This window comes from Emys orbicularis, chromosome 2 (genome assembly GCF_028017835.1).
Source record: "Emys orbicularis isolate rEmyOrb1 chromosome 2, rEmyOrb1.hap1, whole genome shotgun sequence".
In the NCBI taxonomy this organism is placed as follows: domain Eukaryota; kingdom Metazoa; phylum Chordata; order Testudines; family Emydidae; genus Emys; species Emys orbicularis.
Window position 1 is genome coordinate 36,850,384 of NC_088684.1, and position 21,229 is coordinate 36,871,612.

A 21,229-nucleotide genomic window follows, 5' to 3' on the forward strand; every position below is an offset into this window, starting at 1 on the left:
GAGGGGTGTAGCTCAGGGTGCAGGGAGGGGGTAGCTAGGAGCTGTGTGCAGGCAGGGGGTAGCTCAGGGTGCAGGCAGTGGGTAGCTGGGGCTGTGTGCAGGCAGGGGGTAGCTCAGGGTGCAGGCAGTGGGTAGCTGGGGCTGTGTGCAGGCAGGGGAGGAGCTCAGGGTACAGGCAGTGGGTAGCTGGGGCTGTGTGCAGGCAGTGGGTAGCTCAGGGTGCAGTGAGTTAGCTTAGCTAGGGGCTGTGGGCAGACAGGGGATAGCTCAGGGTGCAGTCAGGGGAATAGCTAGGGGCTGTGTGCTGGGAGGGAACCTTTCACAGTGAGGTAGGTTTTCCAGACCTTGAATCATTCTTGTAGCTTTTTTCTGAAGCCTTTCCAATTTTTCAACATCCTTTTTGAAGCGTGGACACCAGACATGGACACAGTATTCCAGTAATAGTCTCACTAATGCCGTAATACTACCTCCCTACCGCTGTTTGATATTCTCCTGATTATATATCCAAGGATCATATTCGTCACCTTAACTACAGCATTGCACTAGGAGCTCATGTTCAACTGGTTGTGTCATGGGGGGGAAATCTAAAATATGGCTCTACTATTGACTTGCTGAGATTCTATCTTGAGCAAGTCACTTATTTTACAGATGGAGAATCAGACACAGAAAGTAAGAATACATACAATACCTCAAAAGGGTGTGACTATTAATTCGTTAACATTTGTACAGTGCTTTGAAAATGCAGTGTAATATAAATCGAAAGTATTTATTGTACTCAACTTTTTAGTGCTCTTGTACTCCTTTTTCTAATTTTTTAAATGAGTATTAAAAGAAAACAAAATCATCTCAAGTCAAACTACTGACATGTACTTGTGCAGTGACAGAACACTACACCGAGATGACCCTATGTAAGGACATATTTACTGTACTCTAAAGGAGGCCTTTGATTAGGACCAGAGAGAGGAAGAATGGACCAGTGGTTAGGATAAACTCTGCTCCGCCACACATTTACAGTTAACTTGGGTAAGTCACTTTGTTTCTCTATGCCTCATTTCCCCACCTACAAAATGGGGATAATAGTACTTCTCTATCTCACAGAAGTGTTGTAAGGACAAACACATTAGGGACTGTGAGGTGCTCAGATACTATGACAATAGGGGAAATAAAGCCAATTAATGAGAACTAAGTATTAACAATAAAATCAACCCCGGAGCTCCTATTGAACAATATAATATTTTATTACTAACAAAGATAGTAAAAACAAAACTATTAAAAATATATATAAAGTTTTCAGTTTACAAACAGGAGAACAAGAGAATAAAGAATATTTAGTGTGTTTCTTCACAGAGGATATTTCATATTTTTCTCATTCTCTATCTCAGCAGCAAGAATATTGTGTGCTAAAAATAAAAAGGGAACACTAAAAAAGAACGTCCCTTATTTAAGGCAATAAATTACAAATTATAAAATGCAGAAGACAACATAAACACGTTCAAATTTCAATATACATTGGATAAAACAAGTAACTTTGGTTTATCAGAACTACAATTTCTTATTCAATGAGTATTTACATGACCTTTCTCTTATGCGATTTTGCTTGAGTGTTCAAACCACCCCCCAAAAAAGCTGTTCAAAGTGGAATGTAACAGCCTCACTGTACATTATCAAAGTGGATATGTCACACTAAGAGCCCTCCTGTTACCAATAAGGCAAAATGCAGCAGAGCCCTATAGAATGTATCAACATTAGTGTTACAGACAGAAAGTGGAATCCTGGCTCCACTGAAACAGCAAAACTCCCATTGACTTCACTGGAGACAGAATTTCACCCAAAGGGCCCTGTCCTGCAACCCTTATCCACATCAGTCATCTTACTCATGTGCATTGTCCCATTGAAAACAACGGGACTACCTCCGGTAGTAAGGACTACTCTGAGTGGGGGAATTGGGCCCTAATACCAAAAAATCTAAAGAAAATGTGGCATTTCTATGTATACAAACAGACCATTAAAGCATGGGGGGGGGGGGGGAAATTATGGCACGTGGAAAATGCATTATTGTCCTGTTTTAAGTGAAAACCTCATCTGACGAATTTGCATGTTAATATTCAAAAGTTGCTTTTTCTGCAAGATCATACTTCTCTACAGAGAATCTTTAACATTGGATTTTTAGAAAAATGAGCTTCAGAACATGCTGTCCTTGTATACTTAGAGCTTTGTTGTGCCTCCTCACTGGGGGTGAGTGGAACACCACTCCAGCAGAAGATCTGGGAAGCATCCTTTCTGAAGTGGAGCTGCACCTCATGCACCATTCCTGTATGGAATGCACAAAGGCTGCATCTTTTTGAGGAGAACAGTCAGTGAAAATGTTAGGCAGGGTTATATCTCTGCCGCTTCTCTGCCCCATATCTTTGCACTGATACTGACACAAATCTCTCCCACTCCTACTATCCCTTAGCTCAGCCCTTGTGTAGTGATATCAGAGATTTTTGAACTACTCTATTCTGTTTTCTCAGCACAGCCCTGGGTGGGCATCATTTTGCCACGATTAGCTGAAAATAGGGCGGCGGCGGGGGGAGATTAGGTAGGATTAACTAAATTGGCAGGGAAATAGAGTGGCAACAGCAGACCATAATATTGAGGTTAATAAACTGACAATTGGAATGTGCTCATGCAAACTGAAATCTGGGGGTGGGTCTGACCCAGCACCGGATGCCTTGCAGGGGAAGAGGAAGTCCTGTCCTCCCCAGCCTAGCCAGGCCTAGCAGGGTAGGAGCCATGACCATGTCTTCCCCAGTCCTGCCCCCACCCCACAGTGATTTACCTCTCTGCCAGCTGCCCAGGGCACCTGAAACATACTGCTGGGAGGGCTGCATGACTGCTTTTGTGGCTTCCCTTTGCTTACCAGTCAGAAAGTCATTTTTCTGTGGGGAAACAAAGAAATCTGCGGAGGACATAAATTCTGCACATGCAGAGTGGCGCAGAATTCCCCCAAGAGTAATGATTGTATCAGGGAATATAATTTAGGATAAATAAAAAATACTTTGTTTTAGAAAAAGTATTGCCTGTGTCAATCAGTTATAATGGAAGGCCGTATCCATATCCTCCCAGAGATAACAGGTCTAAGCTATTCTGGGGAGTCTCTTGAAGAGAACCTGGTGAACCCAAGTAGTTCCTCTAGGGCAGGCCCACTTTTTACCTTGCAGAAATAGATTAATAGGTTAGTAGGTTACCTTGAAAGGAACCTCTGGTAAACCCAGGAATGGGAGAATAGATGAGCTATTCTGTGGGTACCCTGGGTCTGTTTTTGGGGTAACAGTAGGTGTGCAAAAGTAAAGGTGTCTCTCCTCTCTCATTTGTGGAAGGATCAGACACAATCTTGCTCTAGATGTGGAGGTTATAATAATGCTTATATTATCCTGTAGTGACTATTGCTCAGAAGGAAATGAGGTCATCTTATCAGCACAATGTTGTTGATCGTATTGGTACTAGAAGGAAGCACCTTAGTTATCAGAGTTGTGCAACATAAACAAAACAGTAGTTCTTAATGTTAAGTTTATAAAAATAAGTTATTTACAAGATTCATTTTTAACTACAAAATAAATCACTATAATTCCAAAATCCTTTTCAGATTCAGTGTAGAAACAACCATAATACAGTGCTAAGATTAGTACATCATGAGACATTTACACATTAAAGATATCCATAGATTTGTGTAACTTCTAATTATTCTAAATGACACAGCTGTTTAAGATGCAGTTACTTGAAAAAGAAAAAGAAATGTTAATAGGAAGACTGAAAGACACCAGTGAAGCAAATTAAATGTTTATGCTTCAAAATAACGCAACTGTCTTCCATCAATTATTTTTACTGTCATTTAACAGCATGTTCATGTATTGGAAGAGAAAAAGATTTATTTCTCTCATTTCTTTTTCTCTTAAATTACTGCTGACCTGCCCAGTTGAGTGCTATTAGAACTTCAGTTTCCAGTACTCTCTTATGAGGTTAAATACAGTGGTTATTGCTAGACCTCCCCACTATGTAGTGTAACTTTTAAGTGCAAAACAAGGGATATGTATGTGGTATTTTTACAAGGCACAGAGCATCAGTAATCTCCAGTGTAATACAAACCCATAACAGTTTCATAAACTGAAATCATTCATATGGAAATTCTAATCTTTCAAGGATTTGAACTGTTTCCAGAATCCTGATCTTTTCTAGTGTCTGAAGCCGAGTGGACAAGCATTGATATGGAGCCGCTGGTACTGCCTGGTTGTGAAACACTGGGTAGCTGTGAATTACTGACTTGTAGTGGATGAGTTTCAGTAAAATCACTTTTAGGAGATACCCTGTATGTAATTAAAAACAAAAACAAAACACACTGAAACAATTTTAAGCTTATAATGTTTTAGACTGAAACACAAACACATTTAGCAACAAAATGGTAATATACATTGAACTTACAACACTCCTTTTAAAAGACATTAATATAGTTCTGAATACTCTTTCCTTAGCCATTTAATAGGCCTTTGTGTTCCTGAGTCCAGATGGTCATCACTAATGTTTTTTATACCAGCCACCCATCCAAAGAAGCTGTATGGCAGCCACAGACATCTTGGCAAGCACTGGATAGGGAATGCTTTTCAAAGCCTTTCAGTGCTGTTCCTTTATTTGTCTTAGAGGTCACTATTCAGCAATATAAGTAGGGCTCTACCAAATTCATGGTCCATTCTGGTCAATTTCATGGCCATAGGATTTGAAATTTGGTAAATTTCACATTTTCAGATGTTTAAATTTCGCAGTGTTGAAACCATGGGGGTCCCGACCCAAAAGGGGGTTGTGGGAGGTCACAAAGCTGTTGTAGGGGGGTCATAGGATTGCCACCCTCACTTCTGCGCTGCCTTCAGCAGCCACAGAGCTTCCTGCAGCCACAGGAGTCTTCCAAAGGTGAAGGTGGTTCCGATCTCCCCCTTGCTGCTGGGAGTGTCCCGGCCGGGCTGAAAAGGGACAGGACTTGTCCTTCCCCTGCACAGTCGCTGTCGATGGGGGATCAGTCCAACCTCCACAAGTCTCCTCTGGCTGCAGGAACCTCCGGGGCTACTACCCAGTCCCAGAGCTTCCTGCAGCGGGGGAGGCACTCGGAGGTGGGTCTGATCACCCCCCGAGAGCGACTGTGCAGGGGAAGGACAAGTCTTGTTCCTCCCCAGCCCTGCTGGAACTCGCAGCTCGGAGCCCCTGGCTGGGGTTCTTCCAGCAGCACGGGGGAGATCAAATTTCAAGGAGAAGGGCTTAGTTCATGGTCCGTGACATGTTTTTCATGGCCGTGAAATTGGTGGGGCCCTAAATATAAGGCACATCCTATCCCAAGATAATAGCTCTAGTATTTCAAACCTCTGCTAGAAAAAATCCCCAAATCATATATCCTCATATAGAAACACATCATCTGCATGGTCATGTGGAAAGTAGTTTATAAGAATTACTTTTTCCTTGCAGCTATTGTTAGTTATTGGACAATCTGTCTTCAAAGGAAAAGGACACAAAAATATACCACAGTATTGGTAGTATGAACATACACCAGAAAACTGAAGTCCAAAATTAGATAAAAAATAAGAATCTTACCTTCCTTCACACATTCTTTTCATACTCTCAGATAAGCTAATCATATCAACGGTGTTGTCTGCCTTGCTGCTCTTTTCCACCTGTTCCATAGCCAGTTTAGAAGTAGATAATATTTGTAGGACATGTTCACCACCAGCATTCTCCCCCTCCTCCACTTTCTGGGTTGATGTTCCATCTGCCTCCATCTCTTTCTCAGCTGTTTCTCGAGGGGTTTTAATTTCTGTGAAGTTCTCTTGGCTTAAGTAATCAGGGTTAGTAATAGCCACTGCAGAAGTTCCATGATTTGTTGTAGCACCTGTACTAGTCCCCATAGACTTAGAAATAACCTTCAGTTTGTGTGACCTGGATTTGTAGTGCTTCTTTTTATGTTTAACTTTAGAATTGTGCTTCAAGAAAAATTCACATGATTCTTGCAACACTCTTCGGCTCTCACTGATTGGACTGAAAAACAAAAGCATATGACTAGTTCATCAAAGATCATTTAGACTCAGCGGAAGATTGCTTCTTATTCCAAAATGTGAAGGAAGTAACAAAGGGGGTGTCTCTAATGTAACAAACCTGGCTCTAATGTTAACCAATACCGAGGAAATGATAACCTCTGATGATTGGGAGGAAATCTGGGGGTTGTGGCTACTAAGTAATTATATATGTGGAGCAATTAAATTTACAGAAATAGAGCAAAATCCTACATGCCTCACTCTTGCAAATAGTTCCAATAACTTGAATGAGATTAACCATGTGAAAAAGGAGAGCAGGATTAGCTCATAGGTAGCTATGTCACCAAATTAAGTTTTCCTTAAGCAAACTTTGTTAAAAGTGAAAAAAAAAAAAAAAGGTAAATAGTATAAAATGGGCAACATTTTTTTAATCACTTAGCTGAAAGTAGTTTACAGCTGAAACATAAGAAAGACTTATACAGGAAATGGAAAAGTAGGGAGATGGAAAGGAAGCTATAAGCTCACCATCCAGGAATGCAGACTTCAAATAAAAGGAGCTAAAGAAAACCAAAGTAATGTGGGCTGGGCAAGTCCAAGGAAATAAAGAGTTATAAAAATACATCCACAGTTTAGGAAGAATATAGGAAATCTAAAGAAAAATAAATCAGGGGAAAAGAAAAGGATACAATAATTACAAGGGATGAGACCTAAACTTATAGTCTGCTTATATTGAAAAGGATATGGCCCATGCATCTCCTACAAAAGAGAACTCTAGGTAAGTTTAAATAAAGGAATGGAATTACTCTTGTGCAAAAGGGGGTAGAAGACGACACAGTGGTCTGAAACAATAGAAGAAAAAATTAAGGTAGGACATTAGAAATAGTAAGAGAATTAGGGCAACAGAGTAAGCTACTAAGAAAAATGGTGGAGGGACTATGACTGCAAGATACAGTTAAAGCATTAGTGCAAATGATGTAAGCAGCAGACCTGGAAAATGAAAGGAGTCAGAGTTGATGGGCCATGCGGTCTTCCCTGATTTAACTGAAAGTTACAGCCATGTTAGTCAGTGTTAAAAGCAGCAAAATCCCTTTTGCTCAATTTAAAGGACCAAATCAGTAGGGAAGTATATTTTCTACCTTATTAGGGCCCAATCATGTAGTCATTGCACAGATAAAACTTGAATTGATTCCAGTGGGAATTTTACCTATGCCCAACTGCAGGATTGGGCCCTGAGAGAGTAAACAACAATATTTTTTTCTATATTACCGGACATATATTTAAAGGGACACATGTTACAAATACATTTTGTTAAAGCTGATCAGTACCACATATAAAGAGTTGCTCTTACTCTCTCTTGCGATTTCTGTTGAAGAAACTGGCCCATTCAGAACAGGTCTTTTTACTTCCCACCCAGAATACTGGAGAGATGCCAACAATTAACGTCATCAGGTACTTCATCAGAAACAAAAATATTTCTGGTCTAGCTAATGCCTTTGCCTGGAAGATAACAAAATTTAATAAACAAATGCACACACAGACACACACACACTTTGACTCTTGACAAAGTGCAGAAAATGAACAGAAACCATGTACAAGAGCATACTGAAGTACTTTCTATTTTACACCAGCTATGCTATACTGCATTCAGACACACTATGGACTGAACTAAAACATGCACAGTCGAGTCAGATCTGGTTAATCTTTGCGTATGGAGATGTAGCTGAAGATGTGGACAGGAGGTGAGGCATAAGGGGAGAATTTTTTAAAAACTGGAAGAAAAGATTATTTGGAGGGGGGAACAGTATTATTAAGCAGTTTCTCCAGCGACACACTGCATATTTGGGAGCTTCCTCTGGATACAGAAGAGATGATGGAGTGGATGAGTTAGAGTTAATTACATGAATCAGGATCTTCAGAGAGCCTCAGGACCGTATACAGAGGTGAAAGTAAGCCAGTCCAGTTCAGTACGGCATACCGGCAAGAGACGGTACACAGCCAACTGTACCAGCAGGGGGCAGCTTCCCCAGGCCAGCAATCTAAAAGGGCCCGGGGCTCCTGGCAGCGGCTGGAACCCCTGGCCCTTTAAATCACCGCCGGAGCTCTGGGGCTCCCAGCTGCCGCCGCAGCTACCACTACAATGGGGCTCCAGCGGTGATTTAAAGGGCCCGGGACTCCCGGTCGCTGCTACCACAGCCGGAGCCTTAAAATTGCTGGCCCTTTAAATTGCTGCCAGAGCACCGGGGTAGTGGTGGCGATTTAAAGGGGCCAGTGATTTAAAGGCCCCGCCCTTTCCGCCAGAGGCCCCGCCCTTCCCGGTTGAGGCCCCCCACCCTTGCTCAGGACCCTGGCCGTGCGTACTGGTAAGTCCCTTAAGTTACTTTTACCCCTGACAGTATACCAGGGTTTCTGCTATTTATTGCAGCATTAATCCACCTATGTGCAGAACAGGGTCACAGTTGCTGAGACATTTAACTCATTAAGTGGTTATTTAACTTCCTCTCCCATGCCCCAAATGTAATTTGTTTTCTTGATTAATCCACTTGTCTCTGTATCCTGGCCTTCAAAGCACTAGTCACTCTTTTTGTTAGTTAGGTACCCGTAATTGTTGAAGCTGAAGCTTTTGGTTTTATTTTGAACTAATCAGGGTAAAAAGAGAAGCCATTCTGTAGTTAATAGGTTTTTGTCACTGGAAAACAACAAGTACAACACAAAGGAACAGATCCAATTGTAATATTTCTTGGTATAATATTTGATTGCATATGTTTGTTCTGTTGCTATTTACTCTCTCCAATAAGCTAAATAATCCTTGATAATTATGTCATTAATTTCTTATTACTGTGCTGCTATATTTAAGCATTGCAAGGCAAATTTGTTAAAGAAGGAATAGATACCTCAGCTCTGAACTTCCTTACTTTGGAGGGTTTAAGTTGACAAGGGGCTCAATGCTTTATCCACTGAAGACAGTGGATATTTTGTCACTGACTTTAAATGGGAGCAAGAATAAGTATTAAGGACCCAGTCCTATGAGGGGCTGTACTCAACTCTCATTGACTTAAATATGAGTAGAGGGTACTCAGAGACTTGCAGGACCAAGCCCTAACGTTCTAAGAATTTTGTGTTTATTTTCCTTGTTTTTATTGTAGCTCATTGAAGTATAAACATTAATGTTGAGATGCAAGGCAACTGAAGTTTGTAACTTGACATGAAAAACTAACAATTCTCTTACTGATATTTCCTTCTTAAACACCAGCTCATAAATAGAGAGGCATAAACCCAAAATTACTTGACATGACAGAATTTTATGCATTAGAAACAAAATGTAATCCATAGAGAGTACTGCACATGTGCAGTTGGTATGCATATTAAAGTCTTTCTGAAGACAATTTTTAAATCAAAAGTCAAATTTTAAACTTGAACATATCAGCAATTTAAGATATATATTTTTAACATTTCTAAAACTTAAGTCCACATTACCAAAAATCAGCTTGGACATATGTAGTCATAGTTGTGAGAAATAAAGAGTGAAAAGCTCAGTATTTTGTACTTGTACAACTTAAGAAAAGACAAAACTGATTTTAATCAAATGTGGCTCTGACCAAAATGTTCTAATTCGAATGGCTAAACTTAGTTGCTTAAATCCATATTTAGGTACATATTTCAAGGCAGCCTCATTTTCAGAAATGCTGAGTAACTTTAGGCACCTAAATTAGAAAATTTGGGGCAGTAGTTTTAGGAATAGCTGCCTATTATGTAGAAAGTTTCCACCATGAACAATTTTTTATGATTAAGTTCAAATAACTTAAAAATTTAAACTCATTACTCTAAAAAGATTTTAAGTGCTAAGTGCCATCAACCTGATTAGCTAGAGATTTCAACATAAATATTGGTTCAGTCAATTTATTTAAATATTTAACTGGTCTATGAATTTTATATTGTGTGCATTTCACTGGCTTTCTTAACTTACAGTCTACCCACTAAATGTTGTTACAAATATCATAATGCATTTCAGTGCCTTTTTTATGTTAACATTACAATATGAATGAAACAAAACATTACTCCTTACCTGGTAAGGACAGGGAATATGGTACTGATCACAATGGTCAAAGACCCAAGTGGTCTCCCAGATTCTCCTATATATCTGCTCATAAACATAACATCCAAGAAGTGCCACCAGTGGTACCAGGTATAAGCCACTAAAGACTCCAATTCGAATCATAAATTTCTTTAGCTTCTCTTGGTTTCTGCCATCATGCTGTATGACTTGCCGCACATGATTTAAAGAAATAATTCCAGCTAAAAGGAGAGAGAGACCAACAAAAACACAAAAGCACAAAGGCAAAAGGACAAAGTATCGAGATGCATCCAGGTCATAGAGACCAACAAAGCAAACTCCACTGATATTGTCCCCTTCAACTTTGTTCATTGCAAGAAGCATAATGGTGAGAAAACCAGGTATGCCCCATGCAACTGCATGGAACCACATTGCCTTTTGTTCAATAGCTTCACAGCTCCATTTTCTTCCTGCTGCTAGGAACCAAGTGATCGTAAGAATCACCCACCATATCGTTCCTGCCATAGTGAAAAAATACAAAACCATAAAAAGGACAGTGCAGGCTTTGTTTTGAGAGCCAAGAACAACTGTTTCACCAATTTCTAACTTTTCATCTGCCTTGTTACAAGCAGTTCTATTTCCCAGCAAAAAGCCAATGAAGTACATCAGAGACACTATACTGTAACAGACTGAATAATATATGATTGGTCTCTCTGGGTATCTGAACCTTTTAACATCAATCAGAAAAGTCAAGAATGTGAACAGAGTAGCACAAAGGCAAAAAATTGAAACTATTCCAATGAAGCTTTTGGCAACATCCAGCTCATAATTTTTGAAGTACATATTGGGACATGGGGGTGCACACTGATCAATTCCCAAAAACTTGTAGCCTTGTCCATTGGAAGTCTGCAGATGCCGTGGACACCAAAATCCATAGTCCCTTCGAGCCTGCCCTGGGGTCTTCTGTGTTCCATGGACCTCTGTGGTTACAGCAGCAGTGACAGGAGCAGTTTCATCACAATCCTCCAGTCTACACAGATTAAGAAAAGTGCATGTACATTAATACTCTTCCACTATCAAGTATTCCCTTATTTTACTGCTATTCTTCCTAAGTGTGAAAAAAACTGTTTCTGAGTAATATATTTTTATACATGATCCAAAACTTAGCTTATGAGAACAAAATCAGGTGGCATTTAGAAAAAACTTTTAGCAGAGTTAAATAAAATCTTTAATGTTAAGTTTAGAAGAACAGTTGAACACAAGCTAACTATTCTTTACAAAACCTTGGTTTTGTATTCAGTTGGTTATGAACAGGGCTGCCCCTGGAATTGTGCCGCCCCAAGCACGTGCTTGGTTTGCTGGTGCCTAGAGCCGGTCCTGGTTATGAAACACTTCAGATTCTTAAATTAAAAAAAAAAAAGACATTTTGCAGTTGTTTCTTTACTGGTCTTATTCCACATCAAAATATATATATGTAAACTCGTGAAAAACACCCATCATAGATTTTTATATCTGGTTGACAAATTGTTGTTTGAGATTCACAAGCTCCAATCCGAATATAGGAGTGGAATGTTGAACATCTGGGATATACCGATGGAAATATCATTGCTTTTATTGGACCAGCCCAATGTTTAACGGCTGACAATAGTGGTTTGATTGTGTTTCAAATCACCTACTCTCAGAAAGCTTTTTTCCCATGGTACCCAGTGGCTCCACACTTCTTCCTGCTCTTGTTCTCAGCTCTGTAAGGCCCCTTCCTGTGCTAATTAATTTGAAATCGAGAGATCAAGACTATGAGATCAAAGAAGGGATAAACAATTCAGGCTAGTGGGAATTTAGAACATTCTGTAGAAGTCTCACAATAATAGCCGTGTAAATCCATTCAAAAAGGGAAAGACTCATTATTAGAAATGGAGAGATGACCTTTTTAACCTTAACTCTGCCTTCACTAATGGATCTGCTTGGTTTTATATCAGCCGATAACACTTTACCTCAGGGGGAAAATATTTACAGAGGCAGTCAAATGGTGAGGACTGTCTATCATAGAACTGATAAGGACTTTGATATTCATAATACATTACTGGAAATTACCTAACTGAAAGAAACAGGAAAAATAAAAGGAGAGCTAGTATAAAAGTTGAACACAATTGTAATTATTTTTTCCTCTAACTTTAAAAAAAGTTAATTTAAATATAGCTTGTGACATTTAGAATTTGATTGGACAAAATAACAATCTGTTTTATAATGACCATTTCTGCATTAGCAGGTGATGGACTTATCTTATGGCTAGATTTTGCAATCTTTACTCGAGTAGGAACACACTTATTCAGAATGGGTCTACTCATGTGTGCAACTATTCACCAATGAGTCTGAGTTCCACAATTAATCCATGAGAGTGAGATTAGATTAAGAGTGCCTCTGTAAAAATGGCATGGTGGAGTTCCATGATCATGATTTCTCAGTGATTTCCATAAGAAATGTGCTCAGTTTAAAAGTAGAAAGGTTTTTCCCCCCTAAATGCCAGATGGACAAACTCAGCTTGGGCTCTTTGTTTCATCACCACCGTTAATAAAGGTTCTTTTGGACAAATTAGATTGGCCTGAGAATTCTAGAGACTGAAGTCCTTTTTAACCATACAGCAGGAACATCATGCACTGCACCAGTACAAGCTTATCTCACCAACATACCAATTTGCTTTATCCTTGTTCTGGTGGAGTCATCTCTAAGGAGTGTCTATCTTAGGGTTCTCATTAGTGCCTGTCTCTCTTAACACTCTGTAGGCTCATTCAGTCTTTGGCCTTTCTGAGGCTGCCAACAACAGTGGCAGTTACTGCTGAGTCCAAAGGTATTTTTTGTGCTATGGACTCTGTGTTAAGAACCACCTCACTTTGCATATGAGCAGTAGAAAGTATTAACTTTAAGTTACTATTGTCAGTAGTAGAATAATTTAGAGATGCAATGGTTCCTGGAAAAAACTGAGTATTTGATTTTAAGTAAGAGTAATTAACCATTGGAACATCTTCCCTAAGGACGTAGTGCATTCTCAATCACTTGAAGTCTTAAATCAAAACTGGATACCTTTCAAAAACAAATGCTATAGTTGCCAACAGAAATTACTGGGTGAGGTTCAATTTCCTTTATCATGCAGGAGTTCAGACTAAATGATAATAATGATCCCTTCAGGGCCTAAAATCTATGATTCTCTCTCTGGGGGTTAAAAGAAACAGACAAAGATAAGATTTTTGTGAAATACTGAATATTGGCATGCAGCATAGATAAAGTAATGGGAAGTTTAATTTGTTCAGCTAAGTGGTTAAGATTAAAATAAAAGCCTTCTGGTACTTAGTGATGTATAGACAGAGTGATTTATATTTCATAGTACTGTACAGTTACTCTTTGGGGGCTGTAATACTTCGGTCTAATTTCGGTTGTTGGGTTTAGTGTGTGTGTGTGCTGGGTGGTGTTGATGACCTGGGATATACAGGAGGTTAAGCCTGGGGAATTCTGCACCACTGCGTGTGCGCAGAATTCATGTCCCCCGTAGATTTCTTTGCTTCCCTGCAGAAAAATTACTTTATAACAGGGAAGCAAAGGGAAGCTGCAAGAGTGGTCACATGCCCCTCTCCAGCAGAGCGGGTGCGTCATTTCAGGCACCCACAGCAGCTGGCGAAAAGGTAAATCACTGCAGGGGGTGGGGCTGGGTATGCCCCAGCCGGTGACTCCTACCCTGTGCTGGGCCCAGTTGCTAGTCCCAGCTAGGCTGGGGGAGGATGGGACTTCTTCCCCTGCAAGGAGCAGCCACAGCTGGGTCAAACTCACCTCCAAAAACCTCCCCCGGCTGCAGGAAACTCCTTACACACACCCTGTTTCCTGCCACATTGCTCCTCAGCTGTGTGAGTAGAGGTCACTGTATGGGGAGCTACTCCCACTGCCCACAACCTGTGCATCTGGACCCCCCCATACACAGACCCCTGTTGAGCCTCACCCCCCCACACACATCCGAATCCCCACCCTTCCAAGCCTCACCCCCTGCATACAGATCCCCACCCCTGCTCCCAGACCACCCCTCGCTGAGCCTTCTGCACTCAAACACCACCATCCTCCTGCACCTGGACCACCCCTCACAGAGCCCCCCACACAGCCCCACTCCCCCAGCACCCAGACCCCCTCACTGAGCCCTCTACACCTGACCCCCCCTTCTGAGCCCCATCCCCCCACACCCAGACCCCCCCCATGCTGAACTTCAACCACCTTCACCTGGACCCCTCTGCAGAGTTCCATCACTTCTGAACATGGAACCCCCCCAACAAGCCCCTGTGCATCCAATCCCCCCAAACCTGGACTCCCCCAGAGCTGCCCGCACACAAACTGCCCCACACAGAACTCTCTCAACCCACACCTGGATTCCCCCACACTAAGCCCCTCCACATTTCGATCGGCCAGGCTGAACCTGCCTGCCCCACACCTGGTGAGTCTGGGTGTAGAGGCAGGGCCCTGTGGTGTTTCTGGAGCAGAACTGGCCCTTGCGTTGTGTCAGGGTCAGGTGCTGCCTCACTGCTGAGTCCGTATCCTGGGGGAGGGGCTGCAGGGTGATCTTCCACCTCCATGTAGCCAGTGGCCTGTGCTCCCCACTGCCATGTTGCAGCCTCCACATTTATTTATTGACAAATACAATTTGCAGAATTTTATCGATTTTAGAATATTCTGTGCAGAATTTTTAATTTTTTTTTGGTGCAGAATTCCCTCAGGAGTAAGGAGGTCACATTGGATGATATGGTGGTCCCTTCTGACCTTAAACTCTATAATTCTTCATAAAACCTCTGTGAAGTAGGTAAGTACTATTATCCCATTTTACAGATAAGGAAGCAGACAAATATATGTTTTAAGCATTTTGTACCGAGACAAAATCACTAACAGGAAATCAGTTTAATAAAGTTTCTTGAAGAGAAATTTCTCTCTTGCTCAGGTAACCTCTCAGGGTCCCCACTGATGTGGGGACTACTCTGAAGCAGATATTAACATATTCTCTGTCTCAGACTTTCAGTTCAGCTGTGGGTCAAATCTGGAGTGTTTGAAAATGTCACCTTCATTGCCTGTCAGATTAAAAGGTACTACACCTGTTACATTCCAGTTCCTCCGGCCAGGTGATCCCAAAAGTGTCTATCAACTGTTTACAGTCGGAGTATACTCTCTCACAAAGTCTTCGACAAGGGTGAATCACATGAATTTGCTTCACGCAGGCAGGCACAAATGCTTTACACAGAAATGTGTGGACATCTGGAGAACAGTGGAGATTCACAAGAGGAAGAAAAGGCTTTACAAAAAAAAAAAGAATGATTTTGATTAGTAATTTTTAAAAGAAACAGATCAGCAAATTTAAAAACCATGGACTTAACAGAGACACTGATTTTATGGATTTGTAACACACCTTACAGCAGGGGTAGTCAAATATTTTTTGTGAAGGTCGAAATTTCTTGGTCAAGGTATAGTCAAGGTCCGGACTCCAGTGGGAAGGGCTCCAGCCTGGCAGTGCTCCATTTAGGGAAGGTGGATGGGGGGGGGGCCCACACACTCCCACCCCGAGTTATGTGTCAGCCCTGGCTGCCTGCCGGGGCTCCCACTGTCAGCCCTGGGCACTGGCCGGGGCTCCATTTAGGGAGTTACATGTCTGTCCCGGGTACCTTCTGGGGCAGTGGGAGCCCTGGCCACCCAGGGGGTGACACGAAACCAGGGGGGGCAGGTGCACCCCCTGCCCTCCCTAAATGGCACCCTCTTTGACCAGGGGCACACAAAGCATGGTTGCCACAGTTGAGCTAAACTGCAGGCAGGACTGAGCTGCAGTTGTGCCTTCTGGCCACTTGAGCACGCTGTGGCCCCTGTGGGACAGGCAGTCGAGCGCCTTCACTCCAGCTCCTCAGTCGCAGGCGGTGGTGGCCAAAGGGTGGTGGAGGTGGCAGCAGCAGGGTGAGTGTTGGTGCAAGCTCCTCCACCTTACCCTGCAGCCCCAGCTCTCCCAAGCTCAAGAACACTGCCAGTCACTTCTCTACCCACACTAACCCCTCTCCCCTGCACTAACTGTCCATGGCCCCCCCAGAGTTGCACAGTCCAGTTAAAAGCCTTTGGCAGTCTGGATTTGGCCCACAGTCCACTCCTGCCCTACAGCCTGCTAACCCTTAATTGTCCACTTCGTTTTAAGTGGTCTCCTACAGAATGTGTGAACCCCTTGTGTTTAACAATCTGTCCCACCTTGTATTTTAGCTCAGACACTCTCGTTACCTTTTCCAGACCTGAAGAAGAGCTGTGTGTAGCTTGAAAGCTTATCCCTTCACCAACAGAAGTTGGCCTAATAAAATATATTACCTCACCTACTTGGTCTCTCTCATATCCTGGAACTAACATGGCTACAACAATACTTCAAATAATTTTAATCACTATGGTTCTCATTTTACTTTCATGTGGATTTGAAAAGATATTATGAAAAAAGACTACTTGTTTGACAGTTATAAAAAAGGATTTAACTAGTGATCTGAATGACTGGAATAAAGGACTTCTGAGTTCTGTTAACATCGCTAACCGTAACTCTACTCTGATATCTTAGCCCAGTGGCAACCTCTCTAATTCAATTTCCCTATCTGTGAAATGAGGATAGTACTATACACCTACAAGTGTTTTCTAAGACTAAGATTTTCAAAAATGGGTGCCTAAAGTTAGGATCCTAATTTCATAGTGAGGCACCTAAATAAGTGGCCTGGTTTTAAGAACTGCTGACAACCTAGCTGCTCCCATTTACTTAAAAATCTTGGCCAAGATATATCACATTCATCACCATGGGATCTGAATGTCTGAGAATTGTTATGATTAATGTAATTAAGTAACATTATTGATTTTCTATATAATATATTCCAAAACTCAAAAACAGGCCAGCATTCCTCTGTCAAAGTGTTCCGAGTTTATATCTTCACTACATAAAGTAAGACATTGAATTACTGGTAACCACTTTTACCTAGCAACTACTAGCATAAAATTAAATACAACTTTAGTAATAGCTTAATGCACTGTTTTCAGGCAGGCGGGCCTACTAGAGGAAAAAATAACTTGTTATTTATGTTATACCAAATTGATTACTAGGTAAAACCATGGTTTAATTTAGACTGCAGTCCCATCCACTAGTTACTGCTAATTTTGAGGGTTTATTTGCCATTATATTGACAATATATACCAAGTAATATACCTAAACTAGGACAGCTACTTGATTAAATAGGTCTCTTTTTGTGTTACTGTAAAAAAAACAAAACAAAACAAAAACCACCCTCCAAGATGCAGGTAATATTTGTACTAAGTTATGTCTCCAACTAGTAGTCAAATATGTATAGCAGGAAAGTTGAAATAATATATGACCCATATGAAAATCTGTAGATAAATCGGATGAATATGAGGAGTTCTCACAATGGAGCAGAATGTATGGTATAAGCAAATGGGGACAGAAAGGAAAAATTGTTACCCATCTATTTCTTTCCAATTAATGGATATGCCTCCCAATCCTTATTATACCTTCTGGCAGCTAGAAACAATTCTAAAGCTGTCAGTCAGTGATTGGGATAGGGAGAAGTCAATTTTTGACTCTGCAATGGAAACTTTAACATTAACAAGCTGTTTTTCAAACCAAGATGCTTTAACGTTCAACAGTAAAGATCCCCTGAGGGAGAATGGGATTGGTGGACATGCTATTTAAGAGAAAATAAATTGACAAATACATACATTTTTTTCCTCACAAAACTACATGTCCAACAATCTTCATGATACATAAGTAATAAAATTTAGAGGTGTGCTTGGGATGGGGAAGATAAAACAGTAAGAATAACAGAAAAGCCCCTCATTAAAAATAAAAAATGTTAAGTTGGCACTACGCCATGGAACAGTCTGGCTGTGCGCTTCATCTGCAGATTCCATTACAGAAAGTAATGCTTTATGAAAGTATGTGCACTTGACCACCTGTCTTTGCAATTGTCTTCTGTTGGAACCCTAAGACTTGAGCACTTTCTGCTGAGGAGGCAGGCCAGGGGGCTCATCTGTCACTATAGCCCCCTCCCATGCCAGGGCTCTGTATCTCCCCCTTCCCACCCATGCCTGGGCCCCTCATTCCCCCACCCCCATAGTAGGGGTTCTGTGTGGGCCCCCATTTCAGGGTCCATTATTTCTTCCCTGCCATGCCAGGGGTTCTGTATGAGTCCTCATTCCCTCCTTGTATTCTTATTTCAACCAGTTCTTTGATCTATTGAGAATTACTAAGGCTAAGATTTAGTCATGGATATTTTTAGTAAAAGTCATGGACAGGTCACAGGCAATAAACAAAAATTCATGGCCCGTGACCCGTCCATGACTTTTACTATAAATACCCTTGACTAAGTCTTAGCTGCTTGGGTGGGGGGTGGGGGGGGGGAGGGGGAGCCTTAGGGGACCACTGCTTTGGGACAGCTGCTCCAGGGCAGCTGCTCCAGGGCCACCCCCAGGACCGCTGTTGCAACTGCAGAAGTCATGGAGGTCCCAGAAAGTCATGGAAAATGGGTTTATGGAAAACAGATCCTGTCAAACTAACCCAGTATCTTTTTTTCCATGAGATTACAAGTTTGGTTGATAAAGGTAACAGTGTTGATGTAATATCTCTAACATAAAATTTCCCCTATCCACCCACACAGCTAAAGCTCTTGCCCAGCCATCATCTCACATCTTGATTACCACAATATTTTCTCTGGTCCTGACAAATGCAATCTGGCCCCGCTGAGATCCATTCAGAATACTGTTGCAAAAATCATTTTCCTATGCATAGCTTTGACCATGTCTTGAACCCTCTCTTTGCATCAGTCCACTGGCTCCCCCTTCTCTATCGTATCAAACTATTTTTGTTAATCTTCAAAGCCCTTCACAGCCTATTCCTACCCTACCTTCATCTCTCATTCAGTACAGAAAGGTTGACTCTTGTCTTCGATCAGTCCATCATGTCAGCCTCCTTTGCCCGCTTCATAAATTTTCAAACAAGCACCTCCCATGATGTCTCTCATGCCTGGAGAAGCTAGCATGCTAAAAATAGAGTGTAGCTGTGGCAGTATCAGCAGTGGTACAGGCTAGCCATCCTGAGTACATGCCTAGGGTCTCAAATGGGCATGTACTCGAGTTGACTAGCTCATCCTGCAGCTCATGCAGCTGTGGCTACATTCTATTTTTAATGCACTCGCTCAATGAGAGCTAGCATGAGTTTGTTTACTTGTGTTGCCCTGGATTTGAGGGGTATTTGTACCCCAAGATTTGATCAAGCTAACTGCAATCATAATATGTGCATTCAGCCACCATGAATTAATAAATAGAACACCACATAGTTAAGGGTTAAATGGAAAGCAGGCTTTTAGAAGCAAGGTCAAAACTAACTGGCAGTTTCTGCTAATTAGAATGGGAGGAGGGGAAAGAAAAGTCAACAACTGAGACTGAAAACCTCGGTGGACGAAAATCTTGGATTTGGGCACCTTTGATATAGAAGTTTATGATGTTAGGAATGTTTGTTGATAAGTAGTTTACTGAAAGTTAGGAAAAGTGCTGATTGAGTAGGGGTCACTATGACCTATGAATTTTGTAGAAGTTAGTTATACAAGACTAGCTAATGCAGTGTACTTTGGAGCAGTCCTCTGAAGCCATCTTAAGAGATTTTTTCCTGACGACTTTTCTCCCTAGCAGGTGAGCAACTGGTCCCTGTGAACCTGCTATTAATTACTCAATACTGTTCCGGATTTTAGGTAAATATTTGGGATGTTCTAAACCTAATTTTTTTATGTCTGTGTGTGTTTAAATCTAATAAACTGCAGTATTAGATAGAGCACGCTTACTTGCATTAATCTTTTATCAGACGGAATTGCTGTGTTCCCATTGATTTATTCCTGACACTGCCTGGAGTAAAACAGTTAAGTTACCAGTGCTGTGGGTTCTGAAAAACCCTGGGTAGCAGCTGAGCTGGGAATCACACCCCCAGATCAAAGTGTAGACATACCCATTGTTTCCTTGTATTTTCCTGTTGAGTTGGCTGTATCCCTCTGTTGTCTCTGGTCTTATACTTAGATTGTAAGTTCTTTAGGGGCAGGGACTATCTTTTTGTTCGCTGTCTGTACAGCGCCTAGCACAATGGGGCTAAGGCATTTGAATTGGTACAGCACAAATTTTTGATTAAAAATTAGAATGATACAAATTATCATGAAATTAAATGGATTAAAAACTGTCTGACAGGTCTCAAAATGTAAAATATATGCTCTAGTTCAAACAAGAGTTAATTCAGGGAAGTGCTCTGGCTTGTGTTAAATAGGAGGTCAGACAGCATTATTATAGCGGTCCCTTTTGGTCCTGTAACCTATGACTAGGGTTGCCAACTTTCTAATTGCACAAAACCGAACACTCCTTTCCCGCCCCTTCCCCAAGGTCCTGCCCCTTTTCACTCCATCCCCCCTCCCTCCGTTGCTCGCTCTCCCCCACCCTCACTCACTTTCACCGGGCTGTGGCAGGGGGTTGGGGTGCAGGAGGGGGGTGAGGGCTCCGGCTGGAGGTGCAGGCTCTGGGGTGGGGCCATGGATGAGTGGTTTGGGGTGCAGGTATGGGCTCCAGGTGGGGCAAGAAATGAGGGGTTCTGGGCTGGGGGTTGGAGTGCAGGGGGTGAGGACTCTGGCTGGGGGTGCAGGCTCTGGGGTAGGGCTAGGAATGAGGGATTGGGGTGCAGGATGGGGCTCAGGGCTAGGTCAGGGTGTTGAGGGGGTATGGGTTCTGGGACGAAGTTTGAGTGTGGGAGAGGACTCCGGCTGGGGCAGGGGATTGGGGTGCGGGATGGGGTTCAAGGTCCCAGCCGTACTTTCTGCGGCTCCTAGGTTCCTGCAGCCCCATGGCACATGGGTGGCCAGGGAGACGCTGCATGCTGCCGCCTCGGTCCCTTTTCGACCGGGCGTTCCAGTCGAAAACCGGAAGTCTGGCAACCCTACCTATGACTATCATTACTGTAGCTATGAGTGTTAACAATTCCATTCGAATCCCCATCTTTCATTAGTCAGAATTCCAACCAGAAGGGAGCAAAGCACCTGGGAAAAGATTTTCAAAG

At 42.0% G+C, this 21,229-nt stretch overlaps 1 protein-coding gene across 1 annotated transcript in view; it reads right to left on the minus strand.

Annotated features, from left to right (window-relative positions):
• Window positions 1-4,177: 4,177 nt before the first annotated feature.
• FZD6 (frizzled class receptor 6) overlaps window positions 4,178-21,229 on the minus strand; it is a 29,577-nt gene continuing 12,525 nt past the window's right edge. The window contains exons 3-7 of the mRNA XM_065398916.1: window positions 15,222-15,418; window positions 10,117-11,134; window positions 7,402-7,550; window positions 5,617-6,057; window positions 4,178-4,346 (exon numbers count right to left, since the gene is read on the minus strand). Of these exons, the coding sequence (XP_065254988.1) occupies window positions 4,178-4,346; window positions 5,617-6,057; window positions 7,402-7,550; window positions 10,117-11,134; window positions 15,222-15,418 (1,974 nt within the window). The remainder of the gene's footprint in view (window positions 4,347-5,616; window positions 6,058-7,401; window positions 7,551-10,116; window positions 11,135-15,221; window positions 15,419-21,229) is intronic.